The 27,407-nt window shown below is 44.4% G+C and overlaps 1 protein-coding gene across 1 annotated transcript; it reads left to right on the forward strand.

Annotated features, from left to right (window-relative positions):
* Window positions 1–421: 421 nt before the first annotated feature.
* LOC138637127 (paired box protein Pax-7-like) lies at window positions 422–27,407 on the forward strand. Its single transcript, XM_069725606.1, has 6 exons — window positions 422–524; window positions 1,081–1,280; window positions 7,763–7,928; window positions 8,475–8,674; window positions 20,606–20,870; window positions 25,155–27,407. The coding sequence occupies exons 1-6, from the start codon at window positions 422–424 to the stop codon at window positions 25,268–25,270; spliced, it is 1,050 nt and encodes a 349-aa protein (XP_069581707.1). The 3' UTR covers window positions 25,271–27,407.

A 27,407-nucleotide genomic window follows, 5' to 3' on the forward strand; every position in this document is an offset into this window, starting at 1 on the left:
CTCATTATAACTCTCAGCCTCATTTAAATCTGCATTCATCAGATAAAAACAGCTCGGACTTATTGTCTGAGAGAAATCAGCTGCAGTGAAAACATTGAGGGTTTATTTTCATCCTGCCAGTGTGTGTGTGTGTGTGTGTGTGTGTGTGTGTGTGTGTGTGTGTGTGTGTGTGTGTGTGTGTGTGTGTGTGTGTGTGTGTGTGTGTGTGTGTGTGTGTGTGTGTGTGTGTGTGTGTGTGTGTGTGTGTGTGTGTGTGTGTGTGTGTGTGTGTGTGTGTGTGTGTGTGTGTGTGTGTGTGTGTGTGTGTGTGTGTGTGTGTGTGTGTGTGTGTGTGTGTGTGTGTGTGTGTGTGTGTGTGTGTGTGTGTGTGTGTGTGTGTGTGTGTGTGTGTGTGTGTCACCCTGAGGCCTGCAGCTGAAGAATGGTGTCACACTCATCACTAAGGTGGTCTGGGAAGATTAGCCCCCCTCATTCCACTCCGGCTCTCAGCACCAGGCCCCAGGGCATGCTGGGAAACGCAGGCTGTGATAAAGAATTGTCCTTACGGAGCAAGAGAAAATTGTTTTGTCATTTCTATAAAACAGCACAGAGGGAGAGATGAAGGCTGTGTCAAGCTTCATGTGTTCTCCGTGTTCCAGATGACATCTGTCCCTCATAGTCCTCCAACATGTTAGTAGTAGTGTTGTTTCAAACCACACTGACAGGAAGTGACCTCATCATATGTACTTTGGATTTGATGAGAGAAGTTGAATGGGAGTCTATGGAGCTGGAGGCTTTTTGGAGCCGACCTCTAGTGGCACTCGCTGGTATTGCACCTGAAGACACTTCTGGATCAGAACCATTTTACAGACCTGAAGCCATGAATACTTTTATATACAGTCTGATAAACAACATATTTGTGTAATAACTTTATAAATAAAGTGCCCAGCTGTGAGAGAGTTGGTTATATTGGGTTTTAATGGTGTTGGAGGAGCTGAATGTTGAAATATGAAGTTGAAGTTCTCATGTCATCCTCTGGACCCGTGTTCTCAGTATAAAAGCTGCTGTCCTTTCTAACGTGTCCTCCATGTTCTGGTCCAGGCAGCCGGATGGACGAAGTGTCTGACGTGGAGTCGGAGCCGGACCTGCCTCTGAAGAGGAAGCAGCGCCGCAGCCGGACCACGTTCACCGCGGAGCAGCTGGAGGAGCTGGAGAAGGCGTTCGAACGGACTCACTACCCCGACATCTACACCAGGGAGGAGCTGGCCCAGAGGACCAAGCTCACCGAGGCCCGGGTCCAGGTAACAGCTGACCTCCAGCGTCTGTCCATTAAACTGTCTGTTGGTCTCAGTGTCCACCTGTCCATCAAACCATCAGTTTCTGTGTCTTCTCCTGCTCTCACACAGAAACACACTGATCCTGAGGTCCTGATGAAGGGGACGTTAAAAAATTAAAACCTCTTTTTCATTTTAGTGATAATCATCCAACCACATGTTGGTCTGACACACCAACATGTCCTCCTCCTTCCTGTTGGTCTCTGACCAGAGGAGGACAGTTTCTGCTGTGATAACTGTCGTCCTGTCACATGACATCAGATATTTATGTAGTTGCACCAGATATGAACTGAAGATGGAAACTCTGCAGCCGTCCAGCTGCTCCCGTCTCCCTGTAGGAACCGTCCTTTGGTCTCTGACGGATCCTCACTGATCCAGTTGGGATGCAGAAACACTGGAGCTCAAACAGCAGCTGTCGGGGGGGGGGGGGGGGGGGGGGCTGCATTCCTGCTGCATGTCTCACTAAAACTTCTTGGGTGGAGTTTGTTTTTCCCACCGAGAGTCTCTCAATGTACACTTCACATCACAGAGGTCTGAGTCTCAGGAGAACCAGAACCAGAATCTAAGACAGTCAGAGACCAGAACCTGAGACAGTCAGAGACCAGAACCTGGTCTGTGTCTGACCCTCTTCTCAGACAGCAGATCTTCTGAAGGGCTCTGATGGATGCTGCTCATCAAACAGGAACACTTCCTTTTTATAAAACCATCTGAACTTCATGCCTAGTTCTGGAGCTTTTGATGATCTCATGGTCCTCCTCATGGTCCTCCTCATGGTCCTCCTCTGTTCTGAGCTACCACAGCATGCAGAGTGAGATCAGCTGTCTGCTGAACAGGTTCTGCATGTTCCTGAGGTCCAGTAAAAGTGTCGGTACCTCTGTTGGTGTGTTGGTGTGTTAGTGTGTTGGTGTGTTGGTGTGTTAGTGTGTTGGTGTGTTGGTGTGTTAGTGTTGGTGTGTTAGTGTGTTGGTGTGTTGGTGTGTTGGTGTGTTGGTGTGTTGTGTGTTGTTGTTAGTGTGTTGTGTTGGTGTGTTGGTGTGTTGGTGTGTTGGTGTGTTGTGTGTTGTGTGTTAGTGTGTTGGTGTGTGTTGGTGTGTTGGTGTGTTGGTGTGTTGGTGTGTTAGTGTGTTGGTGTGTTAGTGTTGGTGTGTTGGTGTGTTGGTGTGTTGGTGTGTTAGTGTGTTGGTGTGTTGGTGTGTTGGTGTGTTGGTGTGTTAGTGTGTTGGTTGTTGTGTTAGTGTGTTGGTGTGTTGGTGTGTTGGTGTGTTGGTGTGTTGGTGTGTTGGTGTGTTGTGTTGGTGTGTTGGTGTGTTGGTGTGTTAGTGTGTTGGTGTGTTAGTGTGTTGGTGTGTTGGTGTGTTGGTGTGTTGTGTGTGTTGGTGTGTTGGTGTGTTGGTGTGTTGGTGTGTTAGTGTTGGTGTGTTAGTGTGTTAGTGTGTTGGTGTGTTGGTGTGTTAGTGTGTGTTGGTGTGTTGGTGTGTTGGTGTGTTGGTGTGTTAGTGTGTTGGTGTGTTGGTGTGTTAGTGTGTTGGTGTGTTGGTGTGTTAGTGTGTTGGTGTGTTGGTGTGTTGGTGTGTTGGTGTGTTGGTGTGTTGTGTGTTGTGTTGGTGTGTTGGTGTGTTAGTGTGTTGGTGTGTTGGTGTGTTAGTGTTGGTGTGTTGGTGTGTTAGTGTGTTGTGTGTTATTGTTGGTGTGTTTGTGTTGTGTTGGTGTGTTGGTGTGTTGGTGTGGTGTGTTGGTGTGTTGGTGTGTTGGTGTGTTGGTGTGTTGGTGTGTTGTGTTGGTGTGTTGTGTGTGTGTTAGTGTGTTGGTGTGTTGTGTTGTTGGTGTGTTGGTGTGTTGGTGTGTTGGTGTGTGTTGGTGTGTGTTGGTGTGTTGGTGTGTTAGTGTGTTGTGTTGGTGTGTTGGTGTGTTGGTGTGTTGGTGTGTTGGTGTGTGTTGGTGTGTTGGTGTGTTGGTGTGTTGGTGTGTTGTGTTGTGTTAGTGTGTTGGTGTGTTGGTGTGTTGGTGTGTTAGTGTGTTGGTGTGTTAGTGTGTTAGTGTGTTGGTGTGTTAGTGTGTTAGTGTGTTGGTGTGTTGGTGTGTTAGTGTGTTGGTGTGTTAGTGTGTTGTGTTGTGTGTTAGTGTGTTGGTGTGTTGGTGTGTTGGTGTGTTAGTGTGTTGGTGTGTTGTGTGTTGGTGTGTTGGTGTGTTGGTGTGTTGGTGTGTTAGTGTTGGTGTGTTGGTGTGTTAGTGTGTTGGTGTGTTAGTGTGTTGGTGTGTTGGTGTGTTAGTGTGTTGTGTTTGGTGTGTTGGTGTGTTGGTGTGTTAGTGTGTTGGTGTGTTAGTGTGTTGGTGTGTTAGTGTGTTGGTGTGTTGGTGTGTTGGTGTGTTGGTGTGTTGGTGTGTTAGTGTGTTGTGTGTGTTAGTGTGTTTGTGTTGTGTTGGTGTGTTGGTGTGTTGGTGTGTTAGTGTGTTGGTGTGTTGGTGTGTTAGTGTGTTGTGTGTGTTGGTGTGTGTTGTTAGTGTGTTAGTGTGTTGGTGTGTTGTGTTGGTGTGTTGGTGTGTTAGTGTGTTTGTGTTGGTGTGTTGGTGTGTTGGTGTGTTAGTGTGTTGGTGTGTTAGTGTGTTAGTGTGTTGGTGTGTTGGTGTGTTGGTGTGTTGGTGTGTTGTGTGTTGTGTTGGTGTGTTGTTGTGTTGGTATGTTGGTGTGTTAGTGTGTGTTGGTGTGTTGGTGTGTTAGTGTGTTGGTGTGTTGGTGTGGTGTGTTGGTGTGTTGTGTTGGTGTGTTAGTGTGTTGGTGTGTTGTGTGTGTTGTGTGTGTGTTGTGTGTGTGTGTTGGTGTGTTGGTGTGTTGGTGTGTTGGTGTGTTAGTGTGTGTGTTGTGTTAGTGTGTTGGTGTGTTAGTGTGTTGGTGTGTTAGTGTGTTAGTGTGTTGGTGTGGTGTGTTGGTGTGTTGGTGTGTTGGTGTGTTGGTGTGTTGGTGTGTTGGTGTGTTAGTGTGTTGGTGTGTTAGTGTGTTGGTGTGTTAGTGTGTTGGTGTGTTGGTGTGTTGGTGTGTTGGTGTGTTGGTGTGTTAGTGTGTTGGTGTGTTAGTGTGTTGGTGTGTTGGTGTGTTAGTGTGTTGGTGTTGGTGTGTAATTTTCTAAAATTATAGTTCTTTAAAGTTCTAAACTTTAACTGAGTAAAAAAAGTAAATGTACTGGAAAATAATCTCATTTCTGCTGCCTCAGCATCTCCTGTCCAATCCGGGTCATATCAGGTCAGGGAGTCTCATCACAGGTGATATTAACTCTGCCTGCACCGTTGTCGACCTATTGGACTCCTGGCAACCCTCGACGGGAACATCTGGACCGGATGTGGAGACCTTCCACTGCCATGAGATAATGAACTCCTCTATGGAGCTGAAGAATAGAAAAAGATGACATCATCCCAGTTTACATCGTACTCTGCTGCTGTGGCACTGACCCCCCTGCTGTATTTGGACTACATGATGGTGGAGGTGGTCAGTTAGCTCCTCCCCCTTCATCCACCGTGGTGTTTTTCTGAGCCTTCAAGCTACTCTGACATTTCTGAAAACAAAGACTTGGAAATGCTGCAGACTCTGTTTCACTTTAGTTCATGCGTTTTAGTCTAAAACTGATGACATCACTTCCTGTTTGTTCAGGTTCTGGTCTCTGACTGTCTCAGGTTCTGGTTTCTGACAGTCTCTGGTTCTGGTCTCTGACTGTCTCAGATTCTGGTCTCTGACTGTCTCAGGTTCTGGTTTCTGACTGTCTCAGATTCTGGTCTCTGACAGTCTCTGGTTCTGGTTTCTGACTGTCTCAGATTCTGGTCTCTGAATGTCTCAGGTTCTGGTCTCTGACTGTCTCAGGTTCTGGTCTCTGACAGTCTCAGATTCTGGTCTCTGACTGTTTCAGATTCTGGTCTCTGACTGTCTCTGGTTCTGGTCTCTGACTGTCTCAGATTCTGGTCTCTGACTGTCTCAGGTTCTGGTCTCTGACTGTCTCGGATTCTGGTCTCTGACAGTCTCTGGTTCTGGTCTCTGACTGTTTCAGATTCTGGTCTCTGACAGTCTCAGATTCTGGTCTCTGACTGTCTCAGATTCTGGTCTCTGACAGTCTCAGGTTCTGGTTTCTGACTGTCTCAGATTCTGGTCTCTGACTGTCTCAGGTTTTGGTCTCTGACTGTCTCAGGTTCTGGTTCTGGTTCTCCTGAGACTCAGACCTCTGTGATGTGAAGTGTACATTGAGAGACTCTCGGTGGGAAAAACAAACTCCACCCAAGAAGTTTTAGTGAGACATGCAGATTGATGGAGTCACATGTCTGTACAGCAGCTGGTTAGCTTAGCTGAGCTTAGCTTATTTTAGCTTAGCTTCACAGTGATAACATGCAGCTGTCAGATCTGTGATGTTTCAGATTCTGGTTAACGTCTGCTGCCTGCAGCCGACCAACAAATGTGTCAGACTTTTCAATTTCATTCTTTTTTCTTTTTCTTTTTTTTATAAATCAAGTTCAGCCAGGTCTTTATTATAACATGCAAATTCAGATGGAGTCTGGAATATGATTTAACTTTGATCAAATTCAATAAGTTGGTGAATTCTTAAAAAATAAAAAATACATATTCTGTTTAATTCAACATCTGCAGGTGTGAATGCTGCATGTTTCTCTAAATACAGTAAAGCGTCCTGTGCGTGTTGTGCGGTCGTGAGGAGGAGGTGCTGAGTTCTGCTCCTCGCAGCAGATCTCCTGCTGCAGGCGACGGCTCCTCTTCTAATTATCAAAGTGTCCTCCACAGAAATAGAAGTCCAAACCGGCGCTGCACTTGAAAGGTTTTCATTCGCTCCAAATGAAAAAGGAGGATTCCTGGAGAAGGTGGAGAGCTGCAGGCGACACACACACTCCTGCTGCAGCTCCGTGTGTGTGTGTGTGTGTGTGTGTGTGTGTGTGTGTGTGTGTGTGTGTGTGTGTGTGTGTGTGTGTGTGTGTGTGTGTGTGTGTGTGTGTGTGTGTGTGTGTGTGTGTGTGTGTGTGTGTGTATTAACTCATGTGAGGGCTGCTGTTTGATTCACATTATTTAAATGTTTTAAACTGGAGTCTCTGTGTGTCCTGATGGTGGACAGAGGACTGACAAAGAGGGTCTCTGAGTGTCCTCTGAGTGTCTCTGAGTGTCCTCTGAGTGTCCTCTGAGTGTCTCTGAATGTCCTCTAAGTGTCCTCTGTGTGTGTGTGTGTGTGAGTGTGTGTAGGTGTGTGTGTGTGTGTGTGTGTGTGTGTGTGTGTGTGTGTGAGTGAGTGAGTGAGTGAGTGTGTGTGTGTGTGTGTGTGTGTGTGTGTGTGTGTGTGTGTGTGTGTGTGTGTGTGTGTGTGTGTGTGTGTGTGTGTGTGTGTGTGTGTGTGTGTGAGTGTGTGTGTGTGTGTGTGTGTGTATGCGTGTGTGTGCGTGTGTGTGAGAGTGTGTGTAGGTGTGTGTGTGTGTGTGTGTGTGTGTGTGTGTGTGTGTGTGTGTGTGTGTGTGTGTGTGTGTGTAGGTGTGTTTGACATCATTCAGTCATCACAGAAATATCTGGAAATATTTTAGTTATCATCTTTTTAAATGTTCTGAACTTAAAGAACAATCATGGAGCTTAAAGTTACAAAATAAGAGCTTTGACTCATTTTTAAATCATATTAATGTTCAAAACATACTGAATGCGTAAAAACAAAGTGCAGTCTGCTGCATAAACTGCTGTTGGTGTTGTTTTGATGATGAGGAGATGATGAAGAGCCGATGACTGTTAGATGAGTTAGTTTTGTTGATTTAGCAGGTTTTATTGGAAACAGTCACTTTGTGAAACAATTCATTCAGCAGAGTTTTGTTTGGATTAACGGGAGGATCACTGCCTGGATTATTCTCGGAGGACATGTTTGTTTTTTTAATGAATGAAGTGACTGTGATGTTCATGGAGCTGGTTGATCAGAACTCACATGTTCGCTGGAGGTTTGGGAAAGATGAAGGCTTTAATGTATTAAATCAAACTACTTTGATTTCTACCTAAAGTTAAGGAAACAGAACAGAGGAGTTAACCCTTTAAACCCTCCCTCCTCCCCTCCTCATTAAATATTACTTGCAGTGATGTCCATCACATATCAAATAAAACGACACCACCTGCAGTCTGAAGTTCTCTGAAGTTCAAAGTAGTGTGATGAAGTTGCTGTTTGGTTGGAAACACAAAAAGGTCTTAAAGAAGACACAGTAAGTCCAAGACACGATACTCTGGCAAAAATAAAAATGCCTTTATTCAGTCGGCTGTTTCACGTTTGAATTATAAACAAGAATGATAATGGTGGTACATGTTCAAACAGCTGGCGTCTGTCTGTGTTACTAAGTGTTGGCGAGAAAAATCATTTTAAATTGAAATCAGATTTAATCACCGTAACACCCAGGTCAGTGATCAACAAACTGATGCTTTGTTTTTTTTTCTGGTTGTTCAGGTGTGGTTCAGCAATCGAAGGGCCAGGTGGCGAAAACAAGCGGGAGCCAATCAGCTGGCAGCGTTCAACCACCTCCTGCCGGGCGGGTTTCCTCCCACTGGGATGCCAACGCTTCCTACGTACCAGCTGCCGGAGTCCAGCTACCCAACCAACACTCTGTCCCAAGGTAGAGGACCAAACGCTGTTATCCTACCGGTATCACGGCAAAACGTGAAACAGACACGTCTGGCCTGTCAAGGCGTGACAGTTACACGTTTTCCTGGAGTGGCTCAAAATGAACCCAAACTTACTGCTAAAAACAAAAAACAACTGGCTTGAACTTTTGAAACCCTCCACACTTTCCTACCTTTTATCATCTGTTTAGCCACTTTTACATACTTTTAGTTAGCAATCTTCATGTTTCATCCTACTGATGATTAACTGTAACTTTGATCTTTTTAATGCAGTAGTCCTCATTTTTATACTTGTTTGTAGTTCTTATGTCACTCTTTTACAACTCTTATTGTCATTTTAGCTCTCAATCTGTCTTCTACATTTCTTTTATCTCTCTTGTCATGTGTGCGTGTCTCAAAGTGGTTTTTAAATTGTCTTATTTTCCTTTTAATTGATTTCTAATTGTTTTAATTTGTTCTCTAATTGAATTTGTTGCTACGAGACACAAATACAGTGTGTTGGAAGCTGCTCAGCTGTGCTCTGTTGTGTTGCTCCTCAGACAGCGGTGGGACACTTCACCGTCCACAGCCGTTACCTCCGTCCACCATGCACCAGACCGGTCTGTCCAACCCGGACGGAGGCTCCGCCTACGGCCTGGCCTCCAACCGCCACGGCTTCTCAACCTACTCCGACTCCTTCATGAGCTCTGCAGCACCGAGCAACCACGTCAACCCCGTCAGCAACGGACTCTCCCCACAGGTAAGACACCGGCACGGAAACACAGAAACACCAGTCAGGCAGGAGCCACTGAAATACACGGTGACCTCAATTATGAATCATATTTCACTGAGAATCCATAAACAGAATGTGAACAAAATATATATTTGTATATTTTATATTTATTTATAAATTTAACACACAAAAATAGCTTGTTTTTCCTTCTTTCATGATGCAGCAGCTACACGGTGCTGAAGGTGCTGCTTTATTTAATGTAATATTATAAATGTCTTCATTTAGTTATGACACCTGATAATACTTCAGTTTTAATTTTAATCTTTTCACAAACATGTTTTACTTTTCGTCAAATTTAAGTTTCTTAGAAAAAATACTAAAAACATTTAAACCTTGACATTTTAGCATTTTTAATTTCTATCTTATTTCATCTTATTTTGAAGCTACAGCTGCTGCAAACCTTGTGTGTAGTCACCATGGTAACATGTTTATTGTAGAAGGAAATTAGACTAAAAATGGTCACAAAATTAGTATTACCTGATCTACAAGATCTAAGATTTACGAGTTTGTACAATATTGAGGGAAACAATAGGTCCTCACAAATGTTTGTTCCAATCCACAAAAATACCAAGAAATGACCATTGGGAAACCATCATCAATAAATATTCATATTTTAATAAACAGAATTTCTAAATTTCACAGATCTGATCCTGTTGCACTGTTCACACACAACAGGATCAGAACTTTCTTAAACCTTTATGATGCACCTTCGGAAATTGATGTTAACGCTCATGTTCATTAAACCAGCAGCAGCATCGTCTCACTGTTTTTCTTGTCAGGCTCTCAAGTGCAACACAGAAAGAAGTCAGGAACTTCCTGTTCTCACAAGTCAGACAGAATAAATAGCAATTTTTTTTTTTGACATGAGCATAAAATCAAAAATAATAAAAACAAACTTTTTTTTAATTGTTTTGTATGTTTGATTCATAAATTAATGATATCAATCATAATACTGGACTCTCAGTGGAGGTAAAGAACAGATGACACAGATTGGCTCCATCATGCTGGGTTGATATAAATGACTGTACTCCCAGTAGTTCTGTTACTCTGGTGTTTTGATTGGTCAGCTGGTCTGATGGCTTCCTGGGAGTTTCATATGTTGATCTGTTTCATCACTGTGTTCAGTGTGTACACTGGTTTAAGGACATGTTAGATTTACATATCAGGTTTGGAGAGGCAGCAAACATCCACCTAAAGAGGAGGAACATATCATCTGGTAACCGTGGTTACCGTTAGGATGTTAGGAGTGACCTTCAACAGAAACCTATACTGTTAACTAAATGAATGATTTTTAAATCAGATAGAAATGAACAAATAATGTTTATTTTTTTATTTTATTTGTACTTTATTAATCCCCGAGGGGAAATTTTTTCGCTACAGCAGCATCTCGGGGGGAGCTGCTGCAACAGGCTGCCACTAGCGCGGCGCCATCTAACCTGAGGTGCATGTTTTTTGGGTGATGGGAGGAAGCCGGAGAACCTGGAGAGAACCCACGCAAGCACAGGGAGAACATGTAAACTCCGCACAGAAATGCCCAGGACCGGATTCGAACCCTGAACCTTTTTTTTGCTGTGAGGCGACAATGCTAAATTGTGTCCTGACAGTCAGTGATGAGTCAGGGACAACAGGAGGATGTGGCCTGTCCTCATGACCTGTCAATCAGTTCTAGTGTCAGACGTGATGTCACTGTACTGATGGATGATGTCAGTGTGTGACGGTGTGTCCTTGTTTCTGTGAAGTGCGAAGTTAAGACATCCCATAAAAAACTGTGTCGTCAGGGTTACAAGAAACACACCAGGCTGAAACAACCTGGACTTCAGGTTGTCAGCTGTTCTGGTTCTGATCCGCTAATGGTAGATTTAGTTTCTATATTTGTAAGAACATATATGATCAGAATAATATACATTATTATTATTATTAGAATTATTAGAAGCCTCCACTTCAGATTCTGTCGGAGCGGTTTGGAGCAGGAAGTGACCATATTTGGACGAGCTGGGGGAGGAGCCAGCGGTGGATCTGACCGATCTGATCGGAAACCTGACGATACTACGTCCCGCCCACCGATAGCTGTAACCTGACTGCACCACAGGCCTGTCAATCAAACAGACACGCCCCCAAAAACAGGTCTTCTTGAATCTTCTTTTCTAATGAATGAGGGATTATTTTCAGATGGACCTCCAGAAAACTAAGAAGAAGGAGTGACTTTAGCTAACAACACCGAGATAACTGATGGACACATTTGATTCACTTTGGATTTGATGAGAGAAGTTGAATGGGAGTCTATGGAGCCGGAGGCTTTTTGGAGCCGACCTCTAGTGGCACTCGCTGGTATTGCAGCTGAAGACACTTCTGGATCAGAACCATTTTACAGACCTGAAGCTACGAACTCTTTTATATCCAGTCTGTTGTGCTGATAGAGCTGCTGTGAGCACCAACATGTCAGCTCATTAGTGTGAAGTACTGCCATGAATCTCCACTTTAAATCAGATGTTAAAACAGTTGGCTCATTCAAACAGACCAACTGTGTCAGTGTGTTTTGTGTCCACACTAACAGGAGGATTCTCTGTTATCCTCTCCAACAATAACCGTCCTAATGAGACTGTGTGTGCAGGAGGGATTGTTCTCAGTGACAGAAGAGAACACTCAATATCAATTCATATCACCGAAGAACTGTGATGCAATTTGTCACAAGCGGTGGGCACTGCAGCGAGATCCTCCTAACAGGCAGAAAATTTGATTTAGATGCTTCTTACAAAGAGTTTCAGAATCAAATTCAAGATCACATTTGTCTGCAATTACTCTTATTCTACTTATTTCAAAGACGCCGGATGGCTTGACTTCCTTCCCTGTTTCCTTTGACGACAGACGACACGTGAGGATTTGGTAACACAAAGGAGATTTGTTGTGCTGCTGAGTTGGGGATAAAGAGAGCTGTTTGTACAGCACATGTGTTTATTAATCGTTCTCGGAACAACAAAAAGAAACCTGCATAAATACTGAGGAGCAAGGTTTTCTTTGTACTGCAGTCACCTACCGCTTTGTGAGAGCAGTTTACAGCAGTGAGGATTAGCAGACACGAATAATATGTATGTAGAACCCCTCCCCCAACACACACACATATATACATATATATATATACACTGCTGCAAAAAATAAAGGGACCACTTAAACAACTCAATGTAACTCCAATCAATCCCACTTCGGTGAAATCAAGCTGTCCAGTTTGGATCAACACTGATTGAGGATCAGTTTCACCTGCTGTTGTACAAATGGAACAAACAGGTGGAAATGAGGCAATTATCAAGACAGGAGGACATACCGGGAGACGGGCCGGTCCACCAGGAGACGTGGAGGGGGCCGTAGGAGGACAACATCCCGGCAGCGGGACCGCTATCTGCTCCTTTGTGCAAGGAGGAGCAGGAGGAGCGCTGCCAGAGCCCTACAAAATGACCTCCAGCAGGCCACTAATGTGCATGTTTCTGCTCAAACTGTCAGAAACAGACTCCATGAGGGCGGTACGAGGGCCTGACGTCCACAAGTGGGGTCTGTGCTCACAGCCCGACACCGTGCGGGGAGACCGGACTTTACCGGAGAACACCGAGATCGGCAGCTTCTCCGTCGGCGCCCTGCGGTCTTCACGGACGAGAGCAGGTTCACACTGAGCACATGTGACAGACGTGACGGAGTCTGGAGACGCCGTGGAGAACGTTCTGCTGCCTGCAACATCCTCCAGCGGGACCGGTTCGGCGGCGGGTCAGCGACGGTCTGGGGAGGCGTTTCTTCGGAGGGCAGCGCAGCCCTCCGTGTGCTAGCCAGAAGTACCCTGACTGCCATTGGGTCCCGGGATGAGATCCTCAGACCCGTTGAAGACCATCTGCTGGTGCAGCGGGTCCTGGGTTCTTCTGATGCAGGACAATGCTCGGCCTCATGTGGCTGGAGTGTGTCAGCGGTTCCTGCACGATGAAGGCATCGATGCTCCGGACCGGCCCGCCCGTTCCCCAGACCTGAATCCAGTCCAGCACATCCGGGACATCGCGTCTCGTTCCGTCCGCCGACGCCACGTCCACCGCAGACTGTCCGGGAGTGGACCGATGCTTTGATCCGGGTCTGGGAGGAGATCCCTCAGGAGAACATCCGTGGTCTCATCAGGAGCATGCCCAGGCGTTGTAGGGAGTGATACAGGCACGTGGAGGACACACACACTACTGAGACTCATTTGGACTTGTCTTCAGGACTCTCCACAGAAGTTGGATCAGCCTGTGATCTGATTTTTCCACTTTTATTTGGAGTATGATTCTGAATCCAGACCTCCATGGATAATGATTCTGATTTCCATTGATCATTCTTATGTTATTTTGTTCTCAACACATTCCACTATGTGATGAATCAAGATTTGAACTGGAAGATTTCATTCATTGAGATCAAGGAGGTGTTGTTTAAGTGTTCCCTTTATTTTTTGGAGCAGTGTATATAGTGTGTAGTGCAGTGTATATATATTAAAAAGTGTTTCCCTTCCTGATTTCTTATTTTTTTGCATGTCTATCACACTTAAATGTTTCAGATCATCAAACAAATTTAAATATTAGTCAAAGATAACACAAGTAAACACAAAATGCAGTTTTTAAATGAAGGTTTTTATTATTAAGGGAGAAAAACAATCCAAACCCAGATGGCCCTGTGTGAAAAAGTGTTTGCCCCTCCTGTTAAAACATAACTTAACTGTGGTTCATCACACCTGAGTTCAATTTCTCGAGCCACACCCAGGCCTGATTACTGACACACCTGTTCTCAATCAAGAAATCACTTCAATAGGACCTGCCTGACAAAGTGAAGTAGACCAGAAGATCCTCAGAAGATAGACATCATGCCGAGATCCAAAGAAATTCAGGAACAAATGAGAAAGAAAGTAATTGAGATCTATCAGTCTGGAAAAGGTTCTAAAGTCATTTCTAAAGCTTTGGGACTCCAGAGAACCACAGTGAGAACCATTATCCACAAATGGAGAAAACATGGAACAGTGGTGAACCTCCCCAGGAGCGGCCGGCCGACCAAAATTACCCCGAGAGAGCAGCGACGACTCATCCGAGAGGTCACAAAAGACCCCACGACAACATCCAAAGAACTGCAGGCCTCACTTGCCTCAGTTCAGGTCAGTGTTCATGACTCCACCAGAAGAAAGAGACTCGGCAGAAATGGCTGCATGGCAGAGTTCCAAGACCAAAACCACCGCTGAGCAAAAAGAACATTAAGGCTCGTCTTGTTTTTGCCAGAAAACATCTTGATGATTCCCGAGACTTTTGGGAAAATACTCCGTGGACTGACGAGACAAAAGTTGAACTTTTTGGAAGGTGTGTGTCCCGTTACATCTGGCGTAAAAGTAACACTGCATTTCAGAAGAAGAACCTCATACCAACAGTAAAATATGGTGGTGGTAGTGTGATGGTCTGGGGCTGTTTTACTGCTTCAGGACCTGGAAGACTTGCTGTGATAAATGGAACCATGAATTCTACCGTCTACCAAAACATCCTGAAGGAGAACGTCCGGCCATCTGTTCGTGACCTCAAGCTGAAGCCAACTTGGGTTCTGCAGCGGGACAATGATCCAAAACACACCAGCAAGTCCACCTCTGAATGGATGAAGAAAAACAAAATGAAGACTTTGGAGTGGCCTCGTCAAAGTCCTGACCTGAATCCTATTGAGATGCTGTGGCATGACCTTAAAAAGGAGGTTGGTGCTGGAAAACCCTCCAATGTGGCTGAATTACAACAACTCTGTAAAGATGAGTCGGCCAACATTCCTCCACAGCTGGAAAAGACTCATTGCAAGTTATCACAAACGCTTGATTGCAGTTGTTGCTGCTGAGGGTGGTCCAACCAGTTATTAGGTTTAGGGGGCAAACACTTTTTCACACAGGGCCATGTGGGCTTGGATTGTTTTTCTCCTTTAATAATAAAAACCTTCATTTAAAAACTGCATTTTGTGTTTACTTGTGTTATCTTTGACTAATATTTAAATTTGTTTGATGATCTAAAACATTTCAGTGACAAACATGCAAAAAAATAAGAAATCAGGAAGGGAAACACTTTTTCACACCGCTGTATATGTGTGTGTGTATATATGTGTGTGTGTATATATGTGTGTGTGTGTGTGTGTGGTGGTGTGGGGTTCTACATACATATTATTCGTGTCCTTATATATAAGGTATCCTGTATATACCTTACACCCCGTTCCCTGATATATACCTTACACCCCGTTCCCTGATATATACCTTACACCCCGTTCCCTGATATATACCTTATACCCCGTTCCCTGATATATACCTTATACCCCGTTCCCTGATATATACCTTATACACCGTTCCCTGATATATACCTTATACCCCGTCCCCTGATATATACCTTTTACCCCGTTCCCTGATATATACCTTATACACCGTCCCCTGATATATACCTTATACCCCGTCCCCTGATATATACCTTATACACCGTCCCCTGATATATACCTTATACCCCGTCCCCTGATATATACCTTATACCCCGTTCCCTGATATATACCTTATACCCCGTTCCCTGATATATACCTTATACCCCGTTCCCTGATATATACCGTATACCCCGTTCCCTGATATATACCTTATACACCGTCCCCTGATATATACCTTATACCCCGTTCCCTGATATATACCTTATACACCGTCCCCTGATATATACCTTATACCCCGTTCCCTGATATATACCTTATACCCCGTTCCCTGATATATACCTTATACCCCGTTCCCTGATATATACCGTATACCCCGTCCCCTGATATATACCTTATACCCCGTTCCCTGATATATACCTTATACCCCGTTCCCTGATATATACCTTATACCCCGTTCCCTGATATATACCTTATACCCCGTCCCCTGATATATACCTTATACCCCGTCCCCTGATATATACCTTATACCCCGTCCCCTGATATATACCTTATACCCCGTTCCCTGATATATACCTTATACCCCGTTCCCTGATATATACCTTATACACCGTCCCCTGATATATACCTTATACACCGTCCCCTGATATATACCGTATACCCCGTTCCCTGATATATACCTTATACACCGTCCCCTGATATATACCTTATACCCCGTTCCCTGATATATACCTTATACACCGTCCCCTGATATATACCTTATACCCCGTTCCCTGATATATACCTTATACCCCGTTCCCTGATATATACCTTATACACCGTCCCCTGATATATACCTTATACCCCGTTCCCTGATATATACCTTATACACCGTTCCCTTATATATCCCTTATACACCGTTCCCTGATATATCCCTCTCCCTGTTTTGTGTTCAGATGGAGCACAAACACATCAGCTGACGGTGGAATAAATCCCATCACAGTTGAATCAAACAGCCGCGAAACATTCATGTGACTGAAATGGTTTTCATGGGTGATGAGATGTGTCTGCTGTGAACGCGGCTGCTTCTCTGTTTATTGTGCTTGCTTTCTATTCCAGTTCCAGCTGAAGCTTTTCCATTATGGGTTCACTGACGTTGACCCTTTCATCATGTTCTCAGGCATTTACATGAGATAACAATGTAGGGTGAATTTCCTAAGATTCCACTTCAAAATTGCAGGAAACCCATATGCTGTACGTCTGACAGCCCATAATTCAATTTCAAACAGCTATATTGCATTTGGATTGTAATTCACGCAAGCTATTTCATCGCCTCCTCCTCTCAGATTGAATGGGAGCGAATTAGAGGTTGACTTTCATGTTGAGATGGAGTGGGCCGCCGATTCCAAGCCTTATTGACAGGAAGACAAAATGACAGTGAAGAGCCATCGCTGTGATGGCTCTGCATGTGTAAATAGAAGAAGCAGCATCACCACGGTCACAACCTCTGGAAAACATCCTGCTGCAAAAAACATTTTTGGACATATTCCCATAAATCTATTTTCCTGCCGAGTTTTTTCTGCAGTGATGCCAGAGCTGTAATCCGTCCCTGTCAGGTCAGACATGCAGCGACCTGCCGCTGCAGATGCAACTTCCCACAGTGACCCGACACATCATCACATCACACGAGTACCGAGAGCACTTCTCCGCTCACGCTCTCATTTCCTTCGCGTTTGTTGTGAGAGGAAGATTTAGCCTGCTTTGGAGCGGCACAGCTCTCTGGCTCGCTATTTGATGTCGGGGTGAGAGATAGAGAGGGAGCGGGCGAGTGCGGATGGAGGAGAGGGTTTCAGTGTTGGGGGATCAGAGCTGCTTTGGTTCTCCAGCTCTGTCTCTTTGATCCATATCCCCAGGCCTGCCTGCCTGCCTCGCTAACTCAGGCCTCTGCTCGGGATTCCTGACAACTGTCGGCCTAAGATAAGGAGGTGGGGTGGGGTGGGGTGGGGGGTTTGGGGTTGGGGCTGGGGCTGGGGGGCCTCCTCTGCACTCTCCCACCCTCCCCCACCCCCTCCACACCCTCCACACCCCAGCATCAGTACCACATATGCTTAACAATAAATTATTTTAAGAAATGAATGGAGAAATGTGAGTTTTATTCAGTAAACATGAGCACATTGAGCCCTCCCTCCCCCCTCCCACTCCACACACACACAAATAAAGAAATACAAATAAATGCAGGCGCCCCCCCCCCCCCCCCCCCCCCCCCCCCCCCCCCCCCCCCCCCCCCCCCCCCCCCCCCCCCCCCCCCCCCCCCCGCCTGCAGCCCCCCATGCACATAGCGCCGCAGTATGCACCTGAGTGTCAGCGGGAGGAATACCTAATATTAGTCTCAGCTCTAAGCCCTTCGACTGGGCACACTGTCAGCTGGCACGCTCGGTGTCAACAAATCAAAAAGGATGAACACGTATATTTACATCACTCCCATAATGAGGAGCGGAGTGGAGTCGAGGCAGGGTGGGGAGGAGGGGTAGGGGGTGGGGGTAATTAGAAATCGCCTGAAAACCAGATCCTGCATCAGTTTGGCACGAAGCAAAGCAAAGAGCTTTACAGCAAATAAATAAATAAGAGAGGAGACCCAGTGAAGGAAGCTGCCAGAGACGCGCAGGAATTTAAATCAGACCCACTGATGGAATGTTTGTAGGATATATTTTTCTTTATTTGTCACTCGGAGTGTTCCCCTCTCCTCCTCCTCCTCTCCTCCTCCTCCTCTCCTCCTCCCTCGTGGAGCGAACAGAGCCCAGGGTGCCGTCTGCCTGACTGAGTGGGTAGAAGAGTGTTAAGCTGCTCTTGTTGCTGCGGTTCGGATGAGATGTGGGCGTCGACTGGCTGCAGCACATCCAACCTCACACTCACTTCTCCTGCTTCATGTCATCAGTCTTCACATGTACTTCTACCATGACCTCAGAGGATCCTCGGCTTTCATCATGTTCACAGCGTCACCTACGGTCCCCTCCGGCATTAAAGAGCTCCCTGTTGGACTCTGTGGATCACAAACTGATTCATTTGCACCAAAAAGATCTCAAATCTAATACCCAGAAGTAGCTGATTGTTGAACTGCTGTTAATACTCTCTGGACGTCCAGTAACAGTTTGTGTCTGGCAGTATCACTTTTTCTGTTTTATTACTTCTTGAAAAAAAAGATTTATAAACTAAACTCATTAACAAATTTCAATGAGAATTACACAAAAAACAAAACAGATGATAAACTATACGAACATCTATGAAGCGCCGTGACGTCTGTAAAAGGGAAACTAATGATGTCGTGTTCACTGTGTTCAGAGAAGAGTCTGTATGAACGGCGCCCTCTTGTGGTTGAACTGCTGACGTTTCCAGAAAGGTCAGAGGTCATGGAGGTCCATGTTTGGTTGGATGTTCAGCTGATATCTTGTAGTTTTAGTCACGTAGAGTTTGTCTTCATAACTTAGATAATATTCTCCGTCTGAGGAAAATGTTTAAATTATTTTTTCTGTCTGTGTCTGTATTTTCTGTTAGCTTGATAAAGTGTTAGCTTGATAAACTGTTAGCCTCTGACTTCTAGACGCCGTCCATTTTGCCGTTGCCTAGCAACAGTGTTTTTACAACTTGAATGCAGATGCTAGATGTTCACTAGAAAATATCAGTTTTAATGTTTAGTAGTGCGGCCTGTCTGTATTTCATCTTGCACTTCATCCAGGACCCAGCTGAGGGCCTCCTGCTCCTCTCCTCTCCTCTCCTCTCCTCTCCTCTCCTCTCCTCTCCTCCTCTCCTCTCCTCCTCTCCTCCTCCTCCTCCAGAAATCTCTGAACACAAGGGACAAGGCTGGAAACCAATATTGGATGGTGGTGATCTTCGGGCCCTCAGGCAGCACTGCATTAAAAACACACTATTCTGGAGTGGAAATCACTGCATGGGCTCAGGAACACTTGTGAAAACCATCGTCTGTGAACACAGTTCATCGCTGTGTCCACAAAATAATCTATCGGCTGACTGTTTTGAACGGTTTTGAACTGAGCAGCCAGTTCAATGGTGAATAAATGAATAGATGAGATCATGGTGTGATCGCAGTTTGAAGAGGGCAGGAGATGGTCCTGTGCAGCTCACAGATAACCAACATGACCTCTGCTCTCCTCTCATCTCTTCATCTGTTAAAGACCCCACTCTGTTTGAAATGGACCTTTATCACCTAATCCACCGTCTGTCTATCTGTGTGCGTTGTTTTTCACTATCTTCCATCCTTCGAGTTAAACGATGACCTTTATTCATATTTAATCTGTCTTCACCAACAGTTTCTACACTTTCATTCTGTATCTACAGAAACCTTTGCCCGAGTCTGACTGACTGGTGCTGAGTGGTCGTTCACCCCTGCAGACATTTAAATATCCAGCAGCTGACGGGCGCTCTGATCAGCTGAGATACAGACACGCTGTGAGACTCTCAGGCAGTAAAAGTGAAGATGCTCTCAAACATAATTATATCACAACAACAGACTGTTTATAAAAGAGTTCGTAGCTTCAGGTCTGTAAAATGGTTCTGATCCAGAAGTGTCTTCAGCTGCAATACCAGCGAGTGCCACTAGAGGTCGGCTCCAAAAAGCCTCCGGCTCCATAGACTCCCATTCAACTTCTCTCATCAAATCCAAAGTGAATAAAATGTGTCCATCAGTTATCTCGGTGTTGTTAGCTAAAGTCACTCCTTCTTATTAGTTTTCTGGAGGTCCATCTGAAAATAATCCCTCATTCATTAGAAAAGAAGATTCAAGAAGACCTGGTTTTGGGGGCGTGTCTGTTTGATTGACAGGCCTGTGGTGCAGTCAGGTTACAGCTATCAGTGGGCGGGACGTAGTATCGTCAGGTTTCCAATCAGATCGGTCAGATCCACCGCTGGCTCCTCCCCCAGCTCGTCCAAATATGGTCACTTCCTGCTCCAAACCGCTTTGAACTAGCAAAGATGGTGACGGACAGAATCTGAACTGGAGGATTCATAACGTTCACAAACCAATGATGACATCACTGATGGTTGATGGTTGATGACATCACTGATGGTCGATGGTTGATCACATCACTGATGGTTGATGGTTGGTTACAACGTAGTTTTTATTTATTAGTTAACTTTAAAGTGCATTCAAAATCAGTGAGGTTTAGTTTGTTTTCTGCGCTTCGAGCAACATTAGTTTCATTCCACAGATACACAGTGAATCATACCGAGTTCTCCTTCAGTCAAATCAAAAGGTTTCATTATTATACGTATGAATATCTTCAGTAACGGGGAGATTGTTGGGTGTCTCAATAATACTGTAAGGTCGTGACTTAACAGATGAATAGTTTTATGAAGGTGTGCTAACTGATATGAGCTGTATGTAATCCTGTTATTAATAATACCAGCCAATTTAGAGCTCCATGTTAGATTGTGATTGAACAGGTGTTTAGATGTGAAGAAGCCTCCTGTGCTGTGTGTCTGCAGGTGATGAGCATCCTCAGTAACCCCAGCGGCGTTTCCTCCCAGCAGCACGACTTCCCCATCTCCCCCCTCCACAGCACGCTGGACTCCTCCTCGTCCAACAGCATCTCAGCCAGCTGCAGCCAGCGGTCGGCCGAGGCCTCCATCAAGACGGTGGACAGCCTCCCCTCCTCCCAGTCCTACTGCCCTCCCACATACAGCAGCACCAGCTACAGCATGGACCCGGCCGTGGCTGCTGCCGGCTACCAGTACAGCCAGTACGGACAGAGTGAGTTCAGCTAACCAGCAGGAGGAGAGTTTAACGGGATATTAACTGATATTAAGTTATTAGGGCAAGTTATTATAATACTGTAATTTCTGAGTTATAGTTGCAGTTATTTTCATGAGGACTTCATCATGTTCCTGCAGATCTGCATGTGATGTTTTCAGGTTGTTTCTGTTCCGTTGTCATGAGCACATCCACGGAGTTTATTCCAATTTGGCACAAATGCTCACTTGGAGTCAGAGATGAACATGTTGGTGGTCAGAGGTTAAAGGTCACTGGTACCTCATGTCTGAGGTAACAGTGGATTCATGTCTGAATCTGTAGCTTCTTTCAGCACTTCTTCATCACCACGTCAGTTTCCTTCAGCTGGTGTTGCCTTCAGGAACGGTGTGTAATTTAGAAACAGCAAAGTAACATTTCAGGATATGAAAACTTCAACTTGCTCACTATGAATTCTGGGTACAGATCCAAATATATCTCTCTGCCATCCACTATCTGCTCGCGTGAGATAGCTACGCTTGGCGATGTCTCGGCGTGACAGTTCCACGTTTGTCGACACTTAAAGCTGCCGTTCCACATTATTGTTATTGCTGTCGTTATCGTCCAGGATCTCCAGCGTTGAATAGAAAACACAGTACTGTCATGTTTTCAGATTTTCGGGCTTTGACTTGGTATCGATAGTTCGGCACCAACTCAGTAGTTTTGAAGAACCCTTCTGTTATTCTACACCAACATGGCTGCAGATATCATCACATGGTGAATTCATCAGTGGGAGGAGCTACACATGCTCCTGTCAGTCTGAGCTGAGAATCCATTTGGTTCACACATGGTCGCTGACACTTTATCCTGTTGTGAGTTTGTTGTTTAACGCCGTGTTTCAACCTGGAGGAAGATTTGAACCATCAGATGTTGAGCTGTGTGAGCTGAGTTTGTTCTGAGTCTGATTGCTGCTGAAGATTTAAGCAACTTTCCTCCTCCATCTGGCTGCTCACAGACCCGTGCTGGAACTGAAGCTCCTCATTTATCTCACATCTCCACGGTGAGTTAGCCTCTATCGAACAGCTCATCTGGGCCTTCAGAGACAAACGGACCTCGCAGGTCTCTTTGGAGTCCTCCAGTCCAAAACGCCCTGAGACGGTGGAGCCGCCTCCTTCCTGGTTGCTCCTGAACCCGGCTGGCAGGGCGACCGGCGTTAGAGTGAAAGGAAGCAGTGTGACGAGCTGGTGGACCTCTGAGGTGATAAAGTGACCTTTGACCTTCCTTCAGCTGCTCTCCCATCGCTGTCCGCTGCCCGTCGTTAAAGTGTTTGCAGTTTGTTGCAGCAGAAGAGGCTTTTTTCTGTGTTTGTGCCGAGTTGATATTTTCATGTCTCAACATGAACCCAGCGGCACCAAGATGGCCGAACGGCACCAAGATGGCTGAACGGCCCAACATGCAGTGAAATTTTGGTCTCAACTTTGAGGAGAAATTTCACTTCCAACATTTCTCCAATTTTCTCTTTGCTCAGTATGTGATCATGTCAGAGCTATGATGTGGTTCAGGTTTGGACATAAATCACACTTCTACCTCCTGTTTTGATCTCGTTCCCCTGACTGTTGGCTCTGGATGTAAACGATGAGGTTTGAACATCTGTAACATCCAAACATCCTTCAGCTCTTTAACAGATTCATCACAACGTTGTCCATCGTTTCCATCACCGATCACAGATGTTTCACTTAAACCTGGAACATCTCTGTCTGATGGGACTTCAGTGGTTCGGCTGCAGCCCACCACCCCCCTTCACCTCCACCACTCCCCTCCACCTCCACCTCCACCCCCCCTCCACCTCCTGCTGACATCTTTAACAGTTTACGTCAGACATTTGACTCCTCTCTTGTTCTAATTCAGGAAACTCCTGACAGATTAAAGTACATGCTGTCAAAACAGCTGAAGAGTGTGTGTGTGTGTGTGTGTGTGTGTGTGTGTGTGTGTGTGTGTGTGTGTGTGTGTGTGTGTGTGTGTGTGTGTGTGTGTGTGTGTGTGTGTGTGTGTGTGTGTTATCAGATAGTAGGCAGAGGACTCTCAGTGTGACTGCTCAACAGGGATTTAAGGTATAAACCTGGTTGACAGGAAAAAACAGCTTCCTTTAGAGGGCCTAACTAAACCCATGTGAAACACACACACACACACACACACACACACACACACACACACACACACACACACACACACACACACACACACACACACACTGCTCCCCCACTCTCTGTCGGGCTGACTGACATGTTGGCAGACAGACCAGCCCACACATAGGTGCTCTTCTTTCTCTCCTTCCTCTGCTCAGGAGTGACAGCTTCCTTTCTGTGCTCACCAGCTCCTTAACTGACATGCTTTACTTATCTCCACCCAATAGCCACAGTGCACGCACACACACACACACACACACACACACACACACACACACACACACACACACACACACACACACACACACACACACACACACACACACACACATCTGTCACCCCTCCTCTGTATGAAAGAGGAGTTATCAGCTGAACCAGGGAGGAGCAACATCCACGACTCTGAGAGGAGAGATGCTGAGAATTAATGTCAGCTTTCAGAGAGCCCGGTTATTATAGTGACTACCTGCCTGTCTGTCTTCTGTCTGCCGAGACAAACTGTTGGCTGCTTTTGTCTGTCTGTCACACGTGGTGTCCTCGTGTCAGTCTGCGCCAGCGGAGATATTGTACCACAAATTGTTCTGCAACAATACGAACACATTGAAAGAAGTCTGCTGATGTTCAATATCTACATGTCCTCCTAACAAGAGTGTGTGTGTGTGTGTGTGTGTGTGTGTGTGTGTGTGTGTGTGTGTGTGTGTGTGTGTGTGTGTGTGTGTGTGTGTGTGTGTGTGTGTGTGTGTGTGTGTGTGTGTGTGTGTGTGTGTGTGTGTGTGTCCAAGAACAAAACATGGAAATAAAATGGAAGCTTATGAAAATCTTTTAAATTCTAAGGTCAGACAGAAATGATTTCTTCTGCTGCTGCATGATATTCCAAATAAATAGTTATCTGTTGAACTCATGTGTTTGTTGAGAAAAAAAACAGAAAGAAAAGATAGAAATTAATATTTTATTGATTTCATAATGCAGCTTTCTGTGTGCTCTTTCTGTGACATGCAGTTACATCTCCTACTGGCTCACACTGCCTGTATGAAATCCTGAATTAATACTTCATGATTAATCAGGAAGTAACATAAGTTCAAAGTCTTTCATTCATGATGTCATGCATGAACAACCTTCACATTAATTCAAGCATTAACTTAAGTAAATCATCAATGATTATGAATTATTAGACATGATCATTATGAATTATTTGTAAAAAATGTTGAACCACTGAAATAAACTCATCATTAAATCATTGTTAAATCATCGTTAAATCATCATTAAATCATCATTAAATCATTGTTAAATCATCGTTAAATCATCATTAAATCGTCATTAAATCATCGTTAAATCATCATTAAATCGTCATTAAATCATTGTTAAATCATTATTAAATCATCATTAAATCATTATTAAATTATCATTAAATCATTATTAAATCAACATTAAATCATTATTAAATCATCATTAGAGCATTATTAAATCAAAATTAAATCATTATTAAATCATCATTAAATCATTATTAAATTATCATTAGAGCATTATTAAATCAACATTAAATCATTATTAAATTATCATTAAATCATTATTAAATTATCATTAAATCATTATTAAATCATCATCATTAGAGCATTATTAAATCATTATTAAATCATCATTCATTATTAAATCAACATTAAATCATTATTAAATTATCATTATTAAATCATCATCATTAGAGCATTATTAAATCATTATTAAATCATCATTAGAGCATTATTAAATCAACATTAAATCATTATTAAATTATCATTAAATCATTATTAAATTATCATTAAATCATTATTAAATCATCATTAGAGCATTATTAAATCAACATTAAATCATTATTAAATCATCATTAGAGCATTATTAAATCAACATTAAATCATTATTAAATCATCATTAGAGCATTATCAAATCTTGTGATCTGACAGTAAAGTGTTTCCACATGAATGAGTTGCTGACAGTCAGACCTCAGGACTTCAGTCTGACTTTTATTATTGTAAAATGTCATATTTTCAGTATAATAGTTTGATTTGAAGAAGCGTAGCTGCAGAAGCTTCCTGAAGGGGTCCAGACTTCCTTTGGTCCTCGCTAACCTGCTTCCTGTCGTCCTCTGCAGCGGCGGTGGACTACCTGGCCAAGAACGTGGGTCTGTCCAGTCAGCGCAGGATGAAGCTGACCGACCACTCCGCCGTCCTCGGACTGCTGCAGGTGGAGACCGGCCAGGCCTACTAGGACTCACCTGAACATACCCAACATACCTGGTCACCAGCACAACCCGCACCTCCTGCTCCAGAACAGGTGTGTCCCAGACGGACTGTATGTGGGCTGATATCCAGCTCTGGTGAAGTTGAAGCATGAGAAGACACAGCTTTAAACATTCCTCATGGGACCAACAGAACCAAAGTTTGTCCATCAGAGTCCCGTTGAACTGGAACACAAACGCAGATCGTCCCTCAGCACCCGACACCAACATGAAGCAATAACAGCTCGTCTTCCTCAGTTCAACAAAACCTCCACAAAACAAACATGATTACCACTTCATTAAATCTGCGTCACGCTGAGCTCAGTTCAAGGACAAGATTTAAGTACATTTCAGCCTCAGTTCATCGGTTTTCAAACTTTCCTGTGAGTCTGAGAGCAGCTGAAGGAAATGAAAGCGTCTCTTCATCTTCTGGATCACGATGCTACCTCAAACTCCTGCACGGTGTTCCTGCGACCACAGATGGAGGTGAGGCTCTCAACTGATTCAGAAACAACGAGGGCTCCAGCTCCCTCCGGTCAAAACCAGAACCAGAACCAGGACCAGAACCAGGACCAGAACCAGAGCCAGAACCAGAACCAGGACCAGAACCAGAACCAGAACCAGGACCAGCTCGACCCGACGGATGGGCTGAAAACGTTTGATTTCTTTTTGTATGAAACTCGTCGACTTTAACTGAAGATCAGCACAAAGTAGTGTCAGCTTAAAAAGAACGGAGGTGTGTTGGTGTGTGAGGAGTTGATGAGGAGATGTCTCGGTTCTGCAGCCCGTCGGATCAACAGCACCACCTCCCGACTGATCAGCTGACTGAACTGAGACCGTCCTTCAGAACTTTGTTGGAGTGAAACGTTCTGCAGGAACCGTGGAAACAATCATCACTGATTTATCTTAATTTACATTCTTGAAGTTAATGTTTACTTCTTCCATTTATCTATAAAAATAGCAATCATCCAACTGTCCGTCCCTTTAGATATGAAATGGCTTTATAGAGTATTTATTGATATATTATCTCCCACAGTTACGTTTTGCTCAATGATTCCTTTGGGAAGTATAAATGTGACTATGTTTAGTCTGAATCCTAAAATGTTTTTTTCAGTTGAGTTTCAACAAAAGTGATTTTAAAAATATATCCTTAAATATTAGATTTCATTTCCCTCCACTGCAGGCAGAACCAGGCCTCATTTAAAACAGACACTTTATCCACATGTCAAATCCCAGTGAGGACATTTAATCATATTTCAGAATCCGTCTGTATCCAGCAGCAAATCGTCGTTTTACATTTCTAAAGTACAAAACACGATGAAACTCTGCACTTCCTGTTTGTAACTGAAACAGCAGAGATGATAATCTTCCACTTTTATTATGAAATTCTGCAGGAGGTCTGGGTCCAGCTGCAGTTAACAATGTCCATAAAAAGTTCAAAAGGTATTTAATGCTCAGTGTTTTTTACTCGACCACGATTTAAATACCAGCTTCCAAACAACTTCCTGAATAGACGTTAATTTGTGTGTTTTCATGAAGTTCTGACAGATTTCTGTGATGTCAGCATCAAACATGAAGCCCAACGTACTTCCATGAAGAAGTGCCGTCAGAAGCTTTCTGCTCGGCCGTCTGCTCGGAGCTTCGTGTTCAGAGGATTCAAAAAGACCAAATCAGTCGCGATCAGCTCGTCTTGTGTCTGACGTCTTCGGTCCTCCGCTGAGACGAAGCCATGAAACGTCTGAAGACTTCATTTCCATTCCCGCTGGACGCTGATGTCCATGTTTCCCCACGGCAGCCATCACTGTTTCATCCAGACTTTTATAATGATCTCCACCCACATTGCCACCGTGGATGCTGGCTGTGTTGACCTTTGACCTTGTGTACATATATTTTTTCACTGACAGCAAACCGAGGGGAACATTAAGGATTCATGTACAGATTGTGTTTCTCCTCTTGGTCCGTCCTCTGCTGGTTTTCTTCAGCTTCAGTTTGGCATGTGTCTGTCGCCATAGTATAATTTATTCTACCTGTACCGAGTATTAGACTAGCGAGACGTTTGTATCTGCATTTACTCCCCTCGGCCTCGTGGTGTAACTCTGTTACTGTCTGTTCATTAAAGCTCTACAA

Source organism: Brachyistius frenatus, unplaced genomic scaffold (genome assembly GCF_029030835.1).
Source record: "Brachyistius frenatus isolate BFR_SWC_R1_liver_20210118 unplaced genomic scaffold, ASM2903083v1 Contig_434, whole genome shotgun sequence".
Lineage (NCBI taxonomy): Eukaryota > Metazoa > Chordata > Actinopteri > Embiotocidae > Brachyistius > Brachyistius frenatus.

What these genes read in the sequence shown, in the direction of transcription:
- LOC138637127 (XM_069725606.1), top strand. Translation starts at nt 422, where the DNA reads ATGGTGTCACACTCATCACTAAGGTGGTCTGGGAAGATTAGCCCCCCT. An exon ending in CATGCTGGGAAACGCAGGCT is followed by an intron (nt 525 to 1,080) that starts GTGATAAAGAAT and finishes GTTCTGGTCCAG; the next exon opens with GCAGCCGGATGGACGAAGTG. An exon ending in TCACCGAGGCCCGGGTCCAG is followed by an intron (nt 1,281 to 7,762) that starts GTAACAGCTGAC and finishes CTGGTTGTTCAG; the next exon opens with GTGTGGTTCAGCAATCGAAG.